Source organism: Xyrauchen texanus, chromosome 2 (assembly GCF_025860055.1).
Source record: "Xyrauchen texanus isolate HMW12.3.18 chromosome 2, RBS_HiC_50CHRs, whole genome shotgun sequence".
NCBI classification, from domain to species: Eukaryota; Metazoa; Chordata; class Actinopteri; order Cypriniformes; family Catostomidae; genus Xyrauchen; species Xyrauchen texanus.
In genome coordinates this window covers 5,929,301-5,945,630 of record NC_068277.1, presented here as the reverse complement: position 1 = coordinate 5,945,630, position 16,330 = coordinate 5,929,301, and the positions used below count along the sequence as shown (strand labels likewise).

At 37.8% G+C, this 16,330-nt stretch overlaps 1 protein-coding gene across 2 annotated transcripts in view; it reads left to right on the top strand.

The window, feature by feature from the left end:
- Nucleotides 1-7,910, top strand: part of LOC127619573 (E3 ubiquitin-protein ligase RNF166-like) — a 30,226-nt gene extending 22,316 nt beyond the window's left edge. For both annotated transcript variants that reach the window (XM_052092460.1, XM_052092453.1), the window contains one exon: nt 723-7,910. In XM_052092460.1, coding sequence (XP_051948420.1) covers nt 723-788 — 66 coding nt within the window. In that variant the 3' untranslated portion in view covers nt 789-7,910. The remainder of the gene's footprint in view (nt 1-722) is intronic.
- The last annotated feature ends 8,420 nt before the right edge of the window (nt 7,911-16,330 follow it).

The following is a 16,330-nucleotide window of genomic DNA, read 5'->3' as shown; positions in this document are numbered from 1 at the left end:
AGATACTGTACAATACACAGTAATAATTGTATTTTATTTTGCAATGTGGTACTTTGAGAATTGTTTTTATATTGTAGTGTAAATAACGTCACAAAGCACAAAAATCTTAAAGTAATGTTCTGTGTTTAAAGGCGCACTCAGTAACTTTTGTCTTTGTGTCATCTTGGACAGTGACACCTAGTGGCTCGGATGCAGCATCATTTAAAATCAATAGTTTTCAGTTTCAGATGCCGTTGCAGAAATGTAGTATTCACAGTCAGCCATGATGACTTTAATCAATGAGTGAAAGTGTCCAATAACAGGACGTTACTGAGATTAAGCGAGTAGTATTCGGCTGGTCATGTGATTCCAATATGGCCGCCCCCATGTGTGGACCCTCTCCATGTAGAATAAAACTGCTTTTATAAGGTTACTGAAATGACTGGAGTCTTCATTTTACTCATGATTTCTTACATATATTGCAAACATTATAATTCACATCTTTAGAATTTCAACTTTTTTAATGAGGGATATACTAATTACTAAGTGCACCTTTACAACAATCCTAAAAATAGGCTTCATTTTCTTTAAACAAAATATAATTTGTATTTTTTTATTTTGATTTGGGAGAAAAACATGACCTATTCTGAACAGGTTTAGTGATGTTCATCCTTTATGTGTGTGTGTGTGTGTGTGTGTGTGTGTGTGTGTGTGTGTGCACGTGCGTGTGTGTGTGTACGCAGGACTACAGTATTGACGAGGAGGCAGCACTGCAGGCAGCTCTGACCCTCTCACTCTCTGAGAACTGAGAGTCTGACATCACATCCTGTTCTACATACACCGCCATGTGATGGATTTTTCCACCTGTCTTGTTTTAGGCTAGATATTCTCCATTCCTCCTATCACTCTACCTCTCTTCTGCTCTGTAATTCTGAGCTATACCCATGATCGATCCTGAAGTGGCTCTTTACCTTGTTTGCCAGTTCAACACTTGAGCAAGCTCGTCACTTCTTGTACTGTAGGTGGACTGGACATGACATTACAACGTGAATGCAAAAAGAGGTGCAAAAGAAAAAGATCACATTGTGTTTAGTTCAGTTCTTTCCTATTTTTCTCTCTTCAAATGTATACAGACAGCACAGAAATACTGGAAATGAAGTGAAATTCAGTACAGAGATATATATATATATGTATATACTGTAAATGCATATATATTTATATATCGGATGCACCGATATGAACATTTTTGGCCGATACAGATTTTGCCCAAAACCGATAATGATATTGGACTGGATCTGTTAAACACATGGCTGGCCAAATTTTTTAAGAAAGCCACAACACCAGTGTGTTCCTAATATATGCATATATATATATATATATATATAATATACAGTGCATTCAGAAAGTATTCAGACCCCTTAATTTTGTTTCACATTTTGTTATGTTGCAGCCTTATGCTAATATGCTTTTTTTTTTCTAACATCAATCTACACATTTACATTATAAAGAAAAAACTGAAATATGATATTGACAAAAATATTCAGACCCTTTGCTATGACACTTGAAATTTAGCTCAGGTGCGTCCCATTTCTCTGGATCCACCTGTGCAAATTCAACTGATTGGACATGATTTGGAAAGGCACACATCTGTCTATATAAGGTCTGAAAACAGCTGAAAATGCATATCAGAGCAAAACCCAAGTCATGAGGTCAAAGGAACTGCCTGCAGGGCTCAGAGACAGGATTGTGTCGAGGCACAGATCTGGGGAAGGCTACAAACATTTTTGGCTGCATTGATGGTTCCCAAGAGCACAGTAGCCTCCATAATTCATAAATGGAAGAAGTTTGGAACAACGAGGACTCTTTCTAGAGCTGGCAGCACTTGGCTTGATGCTGCCCTCAATCTGATAAGCTGAAGATGTGTGGAAATATGCGCGGTTACGGACTCCAACGTAACGTAGGTTTACAGCACGGAGACCGATATAAAAGCCGGTAATATTTCCAGTACGATTGTACAGTATGATTGTAGGAAGACTTTGTCCATCATGCATGCTAACACCGGCTAAATCAAACAATAACTATGTTCTGTGCAAGTTGTCATGACGCACTAAGCTACCTTTTCTGAGATGTCAACAGAAATGTTGTTAATTTTCTGATATCTGGACTCTATCTGCAGCTGTTTATGGTTATACTATTTCTAGATATTGAATTCTGGATGAACTTGATTTATGTAAACATAATACCTAAATTGGCTTTGAGGTATTTTGTAACTTTCTTATGTTATACTGTTATTTCTGAACATCAGTGTTATTTTAAATAAATTGGATTTTAATTTATTTGACTTTTACAACTTTCTGTGTGTTGCACTTTTTTTGTGCATTTCTGTTACACACCTTTTGTTTTCTATAATGAAAAAAAAAAACAGATTTTTCTAATCAAGTTTACCTTGCATGCTAATAAGGAACATGTTATTTGAATCATATTGGAGTTACTTTTTGGAAAAATACCTTTAAATGTAGGAAAATCTATTCGAGAATCGTAAATCGTCCTTAAGTTTGAAAAAAAAAAAAATCTAGACTAGATTTTCTATGGCATTTTTTTTGCCATATCGCCCAGCCCTAGTGGGGGTGTTTTCAGCGGCAGTGACTGGGGTACTGATCAGGGTTGAAGGAAAGCTGAATGCAGCAAAATACAGAGATATCCTTAGTGCTCAGGACCTCGGACTGGTCCAAAGGTTCACCTTCCAACAGGACAATGACCCTAAACACACAACCACGACAACGCAAGAGTGGTTTAGGGACAACACAGTGAATGTCCTTGAGTGGCCCAGCCAGAACCCGGACTTGAACCCAATCGAACATCTCTGGACAGACCTGAAAATGGCTGTCCACCGACAGTCCCCATCTAACCTGACAGAGCTTGAGAGGATCTGCAGAGAAGATTAGCAGAAAATCCCCAAATCCAGATGTGCAAAGCTTGTCGCATCATCCCCAAAAAGACTCGAGGCTGTAATCGCTGCCAAAGGTGCTTCAACTAAGTACAGAATTAAGGGTCTGAATACTTATGTCAATGTGATATAAAAAAATGTTTTCATATATGTACATTTTTAAAGTTTCTGAATTCTGAATGCATTGTGTTTGTGTGTATATATATATAGTACCGCTGTACTGAATTTAAGTCTGTTTATCACACAAAGCTATCTTAGTGCTTTAGAAGTAATATAGCACACAAATTGTATGGATCCTGTTTTTCTCCTTCTGTAACATGACAGCATTCATTATATTGAAAAGATCAGTCTGTACCTTTTGTGTTCCACTGAAAAAGGCGAAACCAATACAAAACAGAGAGGGAACGACTATTTCGGCATTCTCATTGTTTCATCATTTCTGGAACGCTGAAACCCATCCAGCCCCTTTTTTCAAGAGTTAATATGAATATTTGCACCCATCATAGTTTTCTACATGTCTAAATTCTAGTACTGTTGTTCTTTTATAGTTCAATAACTGAATAATGACAGAAAGGACTGCATGCTCTGCTCTTACTACGGTAATCTTTTCTATGAAGCGTCAGATAAAGTTATATTTTTGGAAAAAGTTTCCGTTTTAAATGGTGCACTAATAATACGACAGCAGGCTTCTAGAGATGTGCTAAACGTACGTATTCATTGGTAATGTTCATCTGTATCAGTCACTAGTGCTGCCTTCAAGTCTTCCAGGGAAGTTTGTATTTGTGAGTTCAGAAATCATAATCACGACGAGGAATGAAGTAAACATGTTGGGCAATTTAGTATTTATTTCACTTCATGACAAAGACAGAAAGCTTTTAAAGCGCTAGTGCTACAAAATTAAGTACAAAGGATCCACATTAGTTGGTGTCACAGAAAATGAAGTGAAATATAGTGTTGTTGTGCAAGTTTGTCACCTCATTAATCAGCTAAATGAGTCATATTTTCTGTTGCAAGGGTCCAAATTTAACCATTTAAAAACTTAAAAGTCTTTGGCTAGTAAATAAAATGGTTACTGGCCAACTGGCTGGTAACTCTTTTTAGAAATTGGTATAAATAAAAATAATACATGGTTGAAATATATTAAAAAATGGTTGACTACTGAAAAGCTCGGCTCTGTCATTACATCATCATGCAACGACTCTGACGTTAAGGACACAAAACAAAAATATCAAAAATAATGCAAATTCGGCTGTTAAGAAAAATGCATGGCTGGTTACGTTTCTATATTCATTCGCCATTGGCAAGTGTGGCCAAAAGTTGGACTCCTGGTAATGCTACACAAAATGCGTATAAACTTAATTTTGCGTACAGTCAACCTGCACAATTACACCTTCTGACCAATACTTATTACAGTAGCTTCCGCCAAGGTTTTTTAATTGACACGCCCTCAAACCATGAAAGTTAGGGCTCAAAAAGTTTCCCAATTGTAATTACGACTTTGTGGTTGCATTCATAACCGCTCATCTTATAAACACGATCATTCAGACATGGCTTGAAGGCAGCATAGTTATGGGAAAACTTAAGACCATCCCAACAGGAAGTTGAACAGAGTGCAGTGGCTAAACCTGACCACTAGTTGACAGTACTACTTTGGCCAGCAGGTCATTCAGAGTGCAAATTCAACTTCTTTTAATTTACTACTACTGTTGCGTATTTTCTGTACTTTGTAAGTGTTAAACCCAAGCCTATATATGGTGTTAGGAGCACAGAAGCGTAGAGGAGGATCGGCGTCATAGGGTTAGGTATTTTGTTTAGGAATCTATTGTTCCACTTTACAGTTTTCTCAACCACAGAGTGTACAATGTGCCTGGAGCCGAAAGTTAAGGCCGAAACATACACTATGTTTTTAGGCCTTAAAACAGGCTATGTTTTGGACCTAGAAGGACATGCTCCTAGCATCTAAGTTTTCTTGTTCTTTCTTTGGAGTGCTCATCATGAGCACAGGGGCCGATATGTTTGATGCTGGTGCATCGTTTTCCATTTTATATAGCTTTGATAACTTTGTCAGAAATTGAGGTTTTGATATTTAAAGAGTCAATCTCAGCAGAAGAGTGGAAGACCATTAGGGATGGTTGGAATACAGTGTTTGTTTTAATGTTACAATCTTTTTATTATAATTTAGAATATGATGTTTCAACTTGTAATGCATTTATACTGTGTTGATAAACTGTGTTTGTTTAATCTGTTTGTTTAATAGAGCCATTGTGGTTATTTCCATTATGTGGATTATTTTATCAAGGTTAAGCGTGTCACAATCATAGTCTCATCTGAAACTCTACAGCCAGTAATTCAACTGGTTAGATTGGAGTGAGGGTCCATAGTTGGAATGACTTTGATTGTTGGATGGGAGTGTTCTGTGAAAAATGTGAAATGTCATTCACTTTAATAAATATCCTGCTGTCGTTTGTAATCATTTAGATGGCTTAGTGTGTAATCACTGAGAGTGATCAATCCGGTATGGTTTTCTTAAAAGCCATAGTAGAGTTCTTGGTGATTGAAGCGCAATAGTATCAAGTTCAACTAACAAGCGATAAAAGATCATTCTTCCTTGTTAATCTTGAGTCTGTTAGCCTAACCAGCCTCTACGAGTGTTTTTCATTTAGTTTGTTGCTAACGAGAGGAACGTCTGCACCTCATTTGTTGACCACGCCATGGTTTTGTGCACAGCCATTTCTTTTTACAATTCGAAAGTCTGCTATCGCTGTAGCTAAGTTTAAAACTAGAGGGTTGATGTCCCGTGTCGAAAATCCAGTGGCGCTGGTAGTGACGATTCTCTCTGACCAATCAGTGATCTGCAGGATTTTGACGTCACATTTAGTATCGGCTCGGCTCGCTTGGAACCTCGACCGAGGTGGTACTAAAAAAGTACCAGGTACCAGGTACTATCAACAGTGAAACCCCCAAAAAGCGAGCAGAGTTGAGTTGTACCATTCCGTGGAAAAGCCCCATTAGCCACAAAGGCTAAGTTTGAAAATAGCTTACTATGATACTAATCTTACTATTCCTGGCCTATATATAGACACGGCAGAAACAGTAAGAGTAGTATGCTAGTCTGAACTTAGCTTAGGCTTGTATTTCTGTCCCGTTGCACTGGTTAGCTCCGCCCACAATTAAATCTTAATGGTCCAAATCTCACTTAATGTACCTGTATATTACTGTTGCGTTCATGACATGTTGGCTTTACTCAAATTACGAGTTTCCAACTAGTAAAAGCCGTTTGCGTCTTAGACAATGCGAACGCAACTTAAAACAATAGCTGCATCAAATACGTTCTGATGTGCTGTGACCGTCGCATCGCACAGCATTTTCACTTTCAGTGTTGCGTTCGCACCTGGTTCAGACACGGTGTAAGAGGCCACGTTTTTCGGTGTACATTTGTGCTAAGCATTGGATCTTCTGAGTATTGCAGGAATGTCCTTGTTGGGATTTATTAAGAGAGATTTATACATTCAGAGTATCAGAGATTACTGCTTCTGTTTGGGGGTTTAATGTACATAAAATAGCACTTTTTGTGGCATATATGTCGAAATTTTGAAGGTGGGAATGCCTTTTTTATTTTCCAAGAGGCATGTTTAAAACATTGCACTTTAACTCAAATGTCTTTTGATGATCACGTAGGAATTTTGTTCCAGTTATTAAGTGACTAATTGTGTTTTACAAGAGGCAGAATAATTTGTCATGTCATTGTCATGTGAAAAAGCTAGTTTAAGTTATGTGCTCAGCTAAACAATGGATTATTTCCAATTGCATTCAGAAATGGCACAGAAGTGCTTTTCCTTTTCTGTGAGGACGAGTAATATTGTTATTTGCAAAAGCATGAGGACAGTAAAAAATATATATAATAACTCAACTCAGTAGTTGCCAAACAAAATGCCTCCGGAAAAGGTTTATTGTAGTTTGATGGCGATGTATTTATTGATTGGCTTCTCTTAAGGATTTACGAAATGGTAAATGGAAAATGACAATGACAGCCAAGTTCCCCTTTACCCTGATGTTTTTTACAACAATGATAATGTTGTTTTTTGAAGTGTCTAAATATCTTGCTCAACAATATTCATGTGCACATCTGTAGCATAGTACGTACGTTTTTTAAAAGTGAAACTTTTGATATTGTACTACACAGTTCTCCGATTCTGATTACCTTTGAGAATGAGCTTAAAATGTATATTTTCCAGTCTTTTTGTATTGTAACATCAATACATACTATCACAGACATAAAGCACTTCTGCATTTCTTGCGTTGGCTAATAGCTATCCACCCTTGCAACATAAACATAGATAGATGGAACAATGGGGTCTGTCTGTATGCGAGACATATCTTAAAACAATCCTCTTGAATGACCAAGGACTCAATGGAGTACTGTGAATCAGAGCTTGCTGTAGAAACACCTCGAGTACTTTTGAATAACGGGACTATGAAGGAAGGAAACGCATTGGACTCATGAGCGCACTATGGATTCAGGACTCAACAGTGATGTCGCTGGACAATCCTGATTGGTAGCAACTGTCCAGGATACCTCGAGAACTGCAAAACTGTCTTGCAACAAAACCTGGATTACACGCTGCCTCAGGCAGGGGGCGCCATGGCTCTCTGACCAGGTTATATTGTCTATTGTCTATCGTCTTTGGACAGGTACTGGGGCGGGGGTCACTGAGAATAATGCCAGATCTTTGGTTGTTAATCTCAGCAGCACTTCTCCAGAGCCTCCATCAAGGATCCAGTCCAGTATGGCCAGCATGTGTTCGCTCAATGTAATTATGCATTCATGACTATGAATAATGAGATAACAGTAATAACAATGCTGATCATTCAGATGTTACCGATGGTGTGCATTTTAAAGCCGAAATACTGACCGAAGTTGAATAAGATACTTACACAGTGTGTTTGTAGCAGTTTTCCCCTTAATAAAAATACAGATGCACACGTCTTCGATGCTTTTATGAATATTGTTTATAGATTTTTCCTGTGTCCTTAACCACTTTCCATCCTTTTAGTCTTTTGTAGTGTTGATTTAACAAAAGCTTGCTCCTTTAAGGAATAGTGAATGCACTTGGCTGAATAGTGAGCTATAGGATGCTCCCTAATTAGGGAATGACTTAACCTCCAGTGTGCTGCCTGTCTTCACTGGTCTCAGAACTGTTTGAAATGCACCTTATTTTCATCCTAACTCCATATAAAGTCTCTGAAAGCAACATTTTCCAGCTTCTGGATGCATCCAATGATTCTCAATGTGATGATGAACAGTGAATATAGGATAGTTTAAGAAACATTAGCCTATAGTCCACGTAGTGGTCACTGTGTTTAACAGCATGCCGTTATGCGATATATCGATAACATGTTTAAAATGGCATATCGGATGAAACTAGAGACTCTAATCTTTTGACTCAAACAGGTTTTAATGTAGAAACTTAATGAGGTTTCTTCCCAGATGGAGTTTTGTTGCTGATTCTCCCAAAGACAAACTCATCTGAGATCGGCGCAATTTTGTTTTGTCACAGGACTAGTGCGTCGAAAGTTGAACCCTTTAATGACAGCCTGGAGTCTCCTGAACGGAGACCAGTCAGTTTAAATAAAATGTAATTATATATAGCCTATAGCGAAGCCAAAGTGTTATGTCCATGCATGTGGACACAGGTCGCATGAGGTTAAGTGTTCAAGCCTTTAGATCAAAAGAGTTTTAAGATAATGAGAACCATATATTCAGTCAGGTGTGTCCAGAGTACTCTGGGAGTGTACTTTTTACTATAAAAACAAGTAGGCTTAGAGATGATATTGTGAGATAACTAAGAAAATGTAATTCAGACTGGAGCATTTGTGAGATTGTTCCAGCTGAAGTGTCAAAGAGAAGGTGCTTGATGAGCGAGGCCTGCAAGAGAGAAATGCAATGCTTTGGAGTGGTGCCACAACTTGACCTTTGAGGTCAAAGGGTATGAAGTGAAATCAAAGCAAGTGATCAACCTGTGGAGAACAAAAGAGTCCGGATTGAGGGTGGAAAATAGGGTGGGGTTGCTGCCTGACAGGAATAGGACTCTAAATGTTACCATGCTGCACCTGTTCAGGGGGACTTATTTTCGACAACAAGTAAGATATAACCTGGGGTAACAAGTGCAACATATTACTATCATGCACTGCGTGTCAGCGGCTTGGAGGAGCTTGATATTTATAGAAACCCAACACTCAGTGTGAAAAATATTCTGTAAATCTCAAAGGCTGCAAGGCTGCTCTGAGATCCACTGTAAATATATCTCACTCCGACTGGAAAGCATATGTTTGATAGGCTAAACTTAGGCGGGGTTTGTCTTAACGTCGGGTGAAATTAGCAGTGAAGCTGTTGTGAGCTTATTATAAAAAGATATCCCTATATTTATGACATCATGAAATACCACCAGCACCAATATCTGACCATGAAGTGGCTGGAGGAATTGTTTATAACAACTGTTTATATCAGAAGTTATATTGTAGCACAGGGGTGCCCACACTTTTTTGTGTGATGATCTACTTTTAAATGTCCAACTCAATAAGATCTACCAACTAAAAAAAAACACAGTTTCATTTAAAATAAGAAAATGCTTGTTGGGACTACTGCATGTATCCCTACATGGAATTCATCTTCTAATTAATAAAAAAAATATATAATAATGTTCAATGTTGATGTCATTCAGTTTTAACCCTAAACCCAAAACACCTACAGCACAATAGATTACAATAGGCAGGGCATTTACCTGATTCTGATGACTTGCACTGAATTGAATCAGACAGTTTTGCCTAATCCGGGCATTAGCTGCTGGTAGCTAGCCTCAAACACTGCTAGCATCGCAATTTCGCGCTGTGTTCTCAGAAGCCCTTGAAAGCCGCGTATGCGCAAACCTAGTTGTCATGGCAACTGAATAAACAAACCCTCGCCTGGTCAATATTTACTCGTCAAGTGCAAGTCAGACAGAAACTAAAAGAAGGAAAGACATTATATTTATTTTTATTAAAAATTTAACTAAAGTACATTTACATTTTGTGCGATCTAGCATTGCCTTTGCGATCGACTGCTAGATTGCGATCGACGTATTGGGCACCCCACAATTAGTCAATGTCAGCCAGACCTAAGCATTTAATTAGCTTGTATTAGCAAAACATTTTGAAGAATCAAAATGATTAAATATATTTATTTTGATAACTTTTAAATATTCTTGTCAGGTGGGTCTCCAGATGATACCAGTTTTATGCAAATCTGACCAAAGTACAACCTTGATAAGGAAGCCGTTGGAAAATATGATTGGGCTTGTTTTCATTTTCAGTGACTTTCAGGTTTTTGTCAGCCTTTGGTTATAGGAAACTCATAGGATTCAAGTCTTCTACTTACCTCACATTGAGTCACACAGAGGTTCCCCTGACTTTTGGACAAGAGTAAAAAGGCCCACATGTGGCTTGTTTGCCTCCAACCTTATCACATTTAAACTACATACAGAAATAAAAGTATCAATAAGATAAACATCATTCACAAAACCATGTCATTTGCAACTGCCACTTAATAACTTTCACTCACCTGGAACACAAATTTTGGGAAAGGACCTTTGTCATTCTCGGATATGCAAGGGTAAGAAGGAATAGTCCACACTCTCTTTGTTCTCTTCCGTCCCACTAAAGACCTTGAAAACTTCAGAACCAGAAGATTGGGGGAGATTCCTTAAGTGAATCAAAACATGTCACCACTTGCACAATTTTGCATACTGCTTTGCTTTAAACATTGTAAAAATATAAAATAATAATCACAATTTATTTGACATGTTTCTACAAACTAAGGTTGAGGCTCTCAAAACAAAATGACTCTTAATTTAGAAAAACTGTTTAATTTCATTTCATTATTAGGTACTTTGTGAATTAAAGGTTTTTCATAAATTGTATTTCTTATGCTGTGTATTAGTAACCCCGTAGATATCAATATGATGCCATTTGACAACATGCCATGTGCATTTAAAAATATATTTATACTTTAGTTTCCTGTGTTAAAGGGATAGCTCACCCAAAAATGACAATTTTCTCATCATTCACCCACCCTCATGCCATCCCAGATGTTTTTAAAACATTTTTAAAAAGACTATCTCAGCTCTGTAGGTCTTTTCAATGCAAGTGAATGGTGACCAGAACTTTGAAGGACCCATAAAAGCACATACAATTAACCCATAAGACTCCAGTGGTTTAATCCATGACTTCAGCAGTGATATGATAGGTGTGGGTGAGAAAGAGATCAATATTTAAGTCGTTTTTTACTGTAAATCATCACTTTCACTTTTTACGTTCTTCTCCATTTGTTTTTGGCAATTTGCATTCTTTGTGCATATCACCACCTAATGGGCAAATAGGAGAATTTATAGTGAAAATAACTTAAATATTGATATTTTTCTCACCCACACCTCTCATATCTCTTCAGAAGACATGGATTTACCCACTGGAGTCGTATGGATTACTTTTATGCTGCCTTTGTGTGATTTTTGAGCTTCAAAGTTTTGGCACCCATTCACTTGCATTGTATGGACCTACAGAGCTGAAATATTCTTCTAAAATCTTCATTTGTGTTCAGCAGAAGAAAGAAAGTCATAAACATCTGGCGTGAGGGTGAGCATTTTAAGAGAAAAACTAACCAATTTGTTTAAAACTATCTTCTTGTTTCATTGAGGCACCACCAAGGATCCTTTTTAAAATAAACATTCAACCCTTCTTAAAGAAAATGTGTGTATATACTCAAATATGACTCATATACTGACTCTTGAGTGAATAAGTACTGCAGGTCAAAATGTTACAACAGAAAAAACAATTCACTTCTATCAAGTACAACATCTGAAATGCCCAGCAGAGGTCAGGCATTCAATGGGTTTCAATGGGGACATGTTTGTCCAGAAGGTCCCGAGTGTAACAATTTTGTGTACACAGTATTATTATAGGAACTGAGGTGAAATATCAAAATTCCCCCCAAAATACACACCTTAGAAAATATGTATGCCATTGGCATTAACACACACACACAGACACGCACACACACAATCTCACACACACTCACACACCCCTAAAAAATGGACAAAGTCATTATTTACTCACTTCTCATGTCGTTCCAAATGCCACCACATAAAAAAGTGTTTTGGCAAGTCAAAATTATGATTTACAACGTTTTATGCCATTATTATGACATTTGATCTCAAATTTTAGATTTTTAAATCTCATAATTATGATTAAGTTTCTCATAATTTTGACTTTTGATCTCAATTATGACTTTTGATCTGGTCATTGTGACTGTTTAATATCATAAATATGATTTAGCATCTTATCATTTTGACTTCATATCACAGCATCTCATTATGTTGAACCACCAGATTGTCCCGTCCGCTCTCTCTCTGACCCGGGGTCCTGTCTAGAAGTGGTCAATCTGCTCATTTCGGTCATGAGAAATTGTTGGTTAATGGAGAAGTACATCAATCAGCTGTAAGAGTTTGACTGGGTGGTCACATGGCATCAAATTTGCCCCTTGAATAAGAAGTCCTGGATTCTATCAATTAAGTCACAATAACATAATTTAATATTTAAAGCAATATGTGCCTTAACATGAATTTATGTCAAAATATTACTGTATTCTAAAAACATGGGATGTTATATGAGATTTAAAGTAGACCAAAGATTTCTTAACAATGATAATAATAAGGCAATAATAAGTGTAAATAGCAACATCTTCTTTGCATTAGGTGCAAATAGAGTTAGACAGATACTATTTGCACTCCTAATTAAAACTAACAGGGCATCACTGCAGTGTGTTTATTTAGAGTCCCACGGACACCCTACACCAGCCTTTACCCCTAAACCTAATCCTAATCCAGTCTCTTACAAAAATGAATCATGTTTTTAACTTCTTGTCCACAGGCTTGATTAGCCTAATACGGGACCGGGTGTGTAGGATCACAACCCGGCCCAACCCTCCACCCTGCCACATTCCTCCCTCGTTCTCTCAGGCTGGGGAGCCTCAGAGATCTTGGCCTGGATGAGGGAACGTCAGATTCTGCTCAACCTGGCCAAGACAGAACTCCTTGTGATCCCTGCCAACCTGTCTGTTGACCACAACCTCACTATTCATCTTGGTTCAACTACACCAACACCAACCAGGACAGCCTGGAACCTGGGAGTGGTGGTAAATGACCAGCTTAACCACTGCCAACATCTCATCAACCGTACGGTTTTGCAGGTTCACCCTTAACAAAATCAGACAAAAATCAGATCTTTCCTCCTGGTCCAAGCTCTCGTCATTTCAAGACTGGACTACTGTAATGCTCTGTTAGCCAGCCTCGCATCTGGCACGATTATGTCACTGCAGATGGTCCAGAACGCAGCAGGCTCACGTCACCCCACTCTTTATTACACTTCACTGGCTACCTGTGTGACTACCATAATCTCAAAATTAGTACCTTATAATTGACTTCACAATTATAAAGAACTACACTCCCCAAGATACAGCAGAGAAAGAATCCACCAATCAGAGAATTGCGGGCAACAAAGCCCACCAAACGAGCCCAACAGTGACCACCCATTTCATTGATGCACTGTGAATAGCCACGCTTCCACTATTGGGCCAAATGAGGGTGTGCTAGTGTGTGCAAGGGCCAGTTGTGTTCCCACTGTTAATTCGGGGGCTTCATCGTCACCTCAGGGCTTTCTCTGGGCCAACGGCCAATGGCCTTTGGACCACCGATTACCCTTGGGCCAAACAATGCCAACTGGGGATTGAGCCGGGGCCAATTTTCGCCAAACTTCCCAGGATGTGTGTCCAGCGCACACCTGTACATGTGCATATAAAAATGCAGGCACAGTACAAATCCATCAAAACGCCCAATGGACGAAGTGATTCCCAAATAAATTACTTTCCATGGTTGGCTAAACTTTCATAGATGGTGTGTTGGGACATCATCCCACTGTTAGTGGAGAGACCACTCGCAACACCATATGGCAGCAACAGTAGGTGAGTTGTCAACGCTAACTTATCTTGCTGTTTACATACAATGTAAATTCGGTATTCTAGATAACTAGATAACATGATACCTCAGCTTGAGCTTCACTATTGCTCGTGAAATGGGTGGAGTGTGTGATGGTGGAACCAGAGCACCATATTAAGGGTGGGTTTTTGAGAAATGCTGCAGACTTACAGACCCGATGGTGGGAACCAGGGTTGTGTACCATTCAGAACTGAATGAAGAATGCCAAATCAATTCCAGAATTTGGACTGAATTTGAATTTAGGCAGCAAATAAATGTAGAATTTCAATTTGAATTTAAGGAAGTAGAATTTAAATGAAATTCATATGACTGTTTTAAAGTTTATTTTTAAATAATACATGTCAACATCTTTTTAGTGTAACATTAAACATGTTATGATATTATCATGTGCATAACAAATGGGGTATTTCCATTATTATTACACTGTAAAACGTATGTTCTTAGATCAGGTAAAGAACGCTAAAATACATTGAAAGATTTACTTGATTATTGTAGTTTTTTGACTTGGCAACATTCAGGAATGCAAGTATGCTCAGAATATTGAACAGTTTAAAACCATGTAACTAAAAGAAGCAACTGTCCCAGGACTAAGCTGATAGTTTTAGAACTAAAATATGTAAATGTAAAATATGTATAATCAATGTAATTTGCACAGCCAATATGTAAAAGTCATGACAGGATGACATTTTAATTTCAGTTAATTTTCTTAAAATGGAAATTAATAAAACTTTAAGGTCCACAAAAACATCACTTTTTACAGTTTTTATAATAAAAAATATTTACAGGAATACTCTGTGTTCAGTATATTGCAATAACATTTTGGAATCTGTTTTTATAATGTTATCAAGGCTACGTCTACATGAATCCGGATACTTTTGAAAACGTCCACAACAACGTTTTCAAGCATTTTTCAAAAGTTGCTCGTCCACACTGAAACGTATGGAAATGCTTAAATCGTGTCACTGCGCATGCGGAAAATCCCCGCTGCATGTACGGTCTGCCGGACACCAATTCCAAGTAAACGTCCCTTCGCCTTTGAAGGAATGCAATGTGAAGGTTGTACAAAGTGACATTTATTTTTTAACAACGCTATCAAAGTGAGTATCAGTCACAACAGCGCCACTATAACACAGGCCGCCATCTTGATTGTTTTGGTTGGATAGGTCACATTACTAAAAATGCGCCATCGTTTTCCAAAGCATCCGTTTTCACAGTCCACACTACAATGCGAAAACGGCGTTTTCAAATTTATTCACTTTGTGGACATAATTTAGTGCGTGGAAGGCCAAAACGAGCGAAAAAGATGCGTTTTCAAATGAACACGTATTAGTGTGGACTGAAAGAACGTGATGGACTCTTGTGCTGTACAACAAAACCAAAGTAATTTTAGAGAAATTGTACGTCTATAAATAGAAAATATTATTCTACTTAGTAGGGAATAAATAGGCATACTTGGTCAAAAATAATGTTATTATTTGTAATGAAATTGTGTAGTGTGGTGCTGAATTACGATTCAGAATTCCACTTCAGCTTCCTGTTGGGCGTGGCCAATTCAAATTCCATCTCATGAATCAAAAGGGAGTTAATACTGAAATTATTTTGCACAACCTTGGGAATGCGGATCGATTTTGATCTTGCGGCTTGAGGTCCGATGCTATTGGCCCTGGCTGGCACAGCTAATGATGCAATTGAATCGGTCTTCCTACACTCTCAAACTTATTCAGGTATATCTATCTATATATATCTATATATATCTATATATATATATATACACCTGAATATATTGCAATAACATTTATATAGTTTCAATACTAAACCTAAAATCAATAATGTCAAATGTCTGTACGATTACATCATTTGTAATGATTGATGTGACTGTAGTTCGTACCCTTGTCAAAGACGTTAAGTTCACAGTCTTGTTTTCTTTGTCTTTTTGTCCAATTTTCAAAAAATAGTTTGCTAATTTGCAAATAATATGTTGCTTCATCTCGGAGCTGGTTGGTTTGGTTCATTATTAGAAATCTTTTAATAAGTATTTTATTAAAATCCCTTTGGGGAAAAAAACACAACTAACTTATGGAACAAGCGCCTGAAAAATTAGGCATGCACTGTTATGCTCCATTAGGCTATGTAGTAAATGGCATCAGCTTGCTGCATCACAAACAGACAGTGCTAAATACACGTAAACGGGGTAACAAACAGTTTGTCTCCCATCACACAAACAAGGTAATGCACGTGACCACATCACACTTGAGGCGTAAATGCCAACATGTCCCAGACAACCCTTTAAAGAACCATAAGGCTCACCCCTCAAAATCCA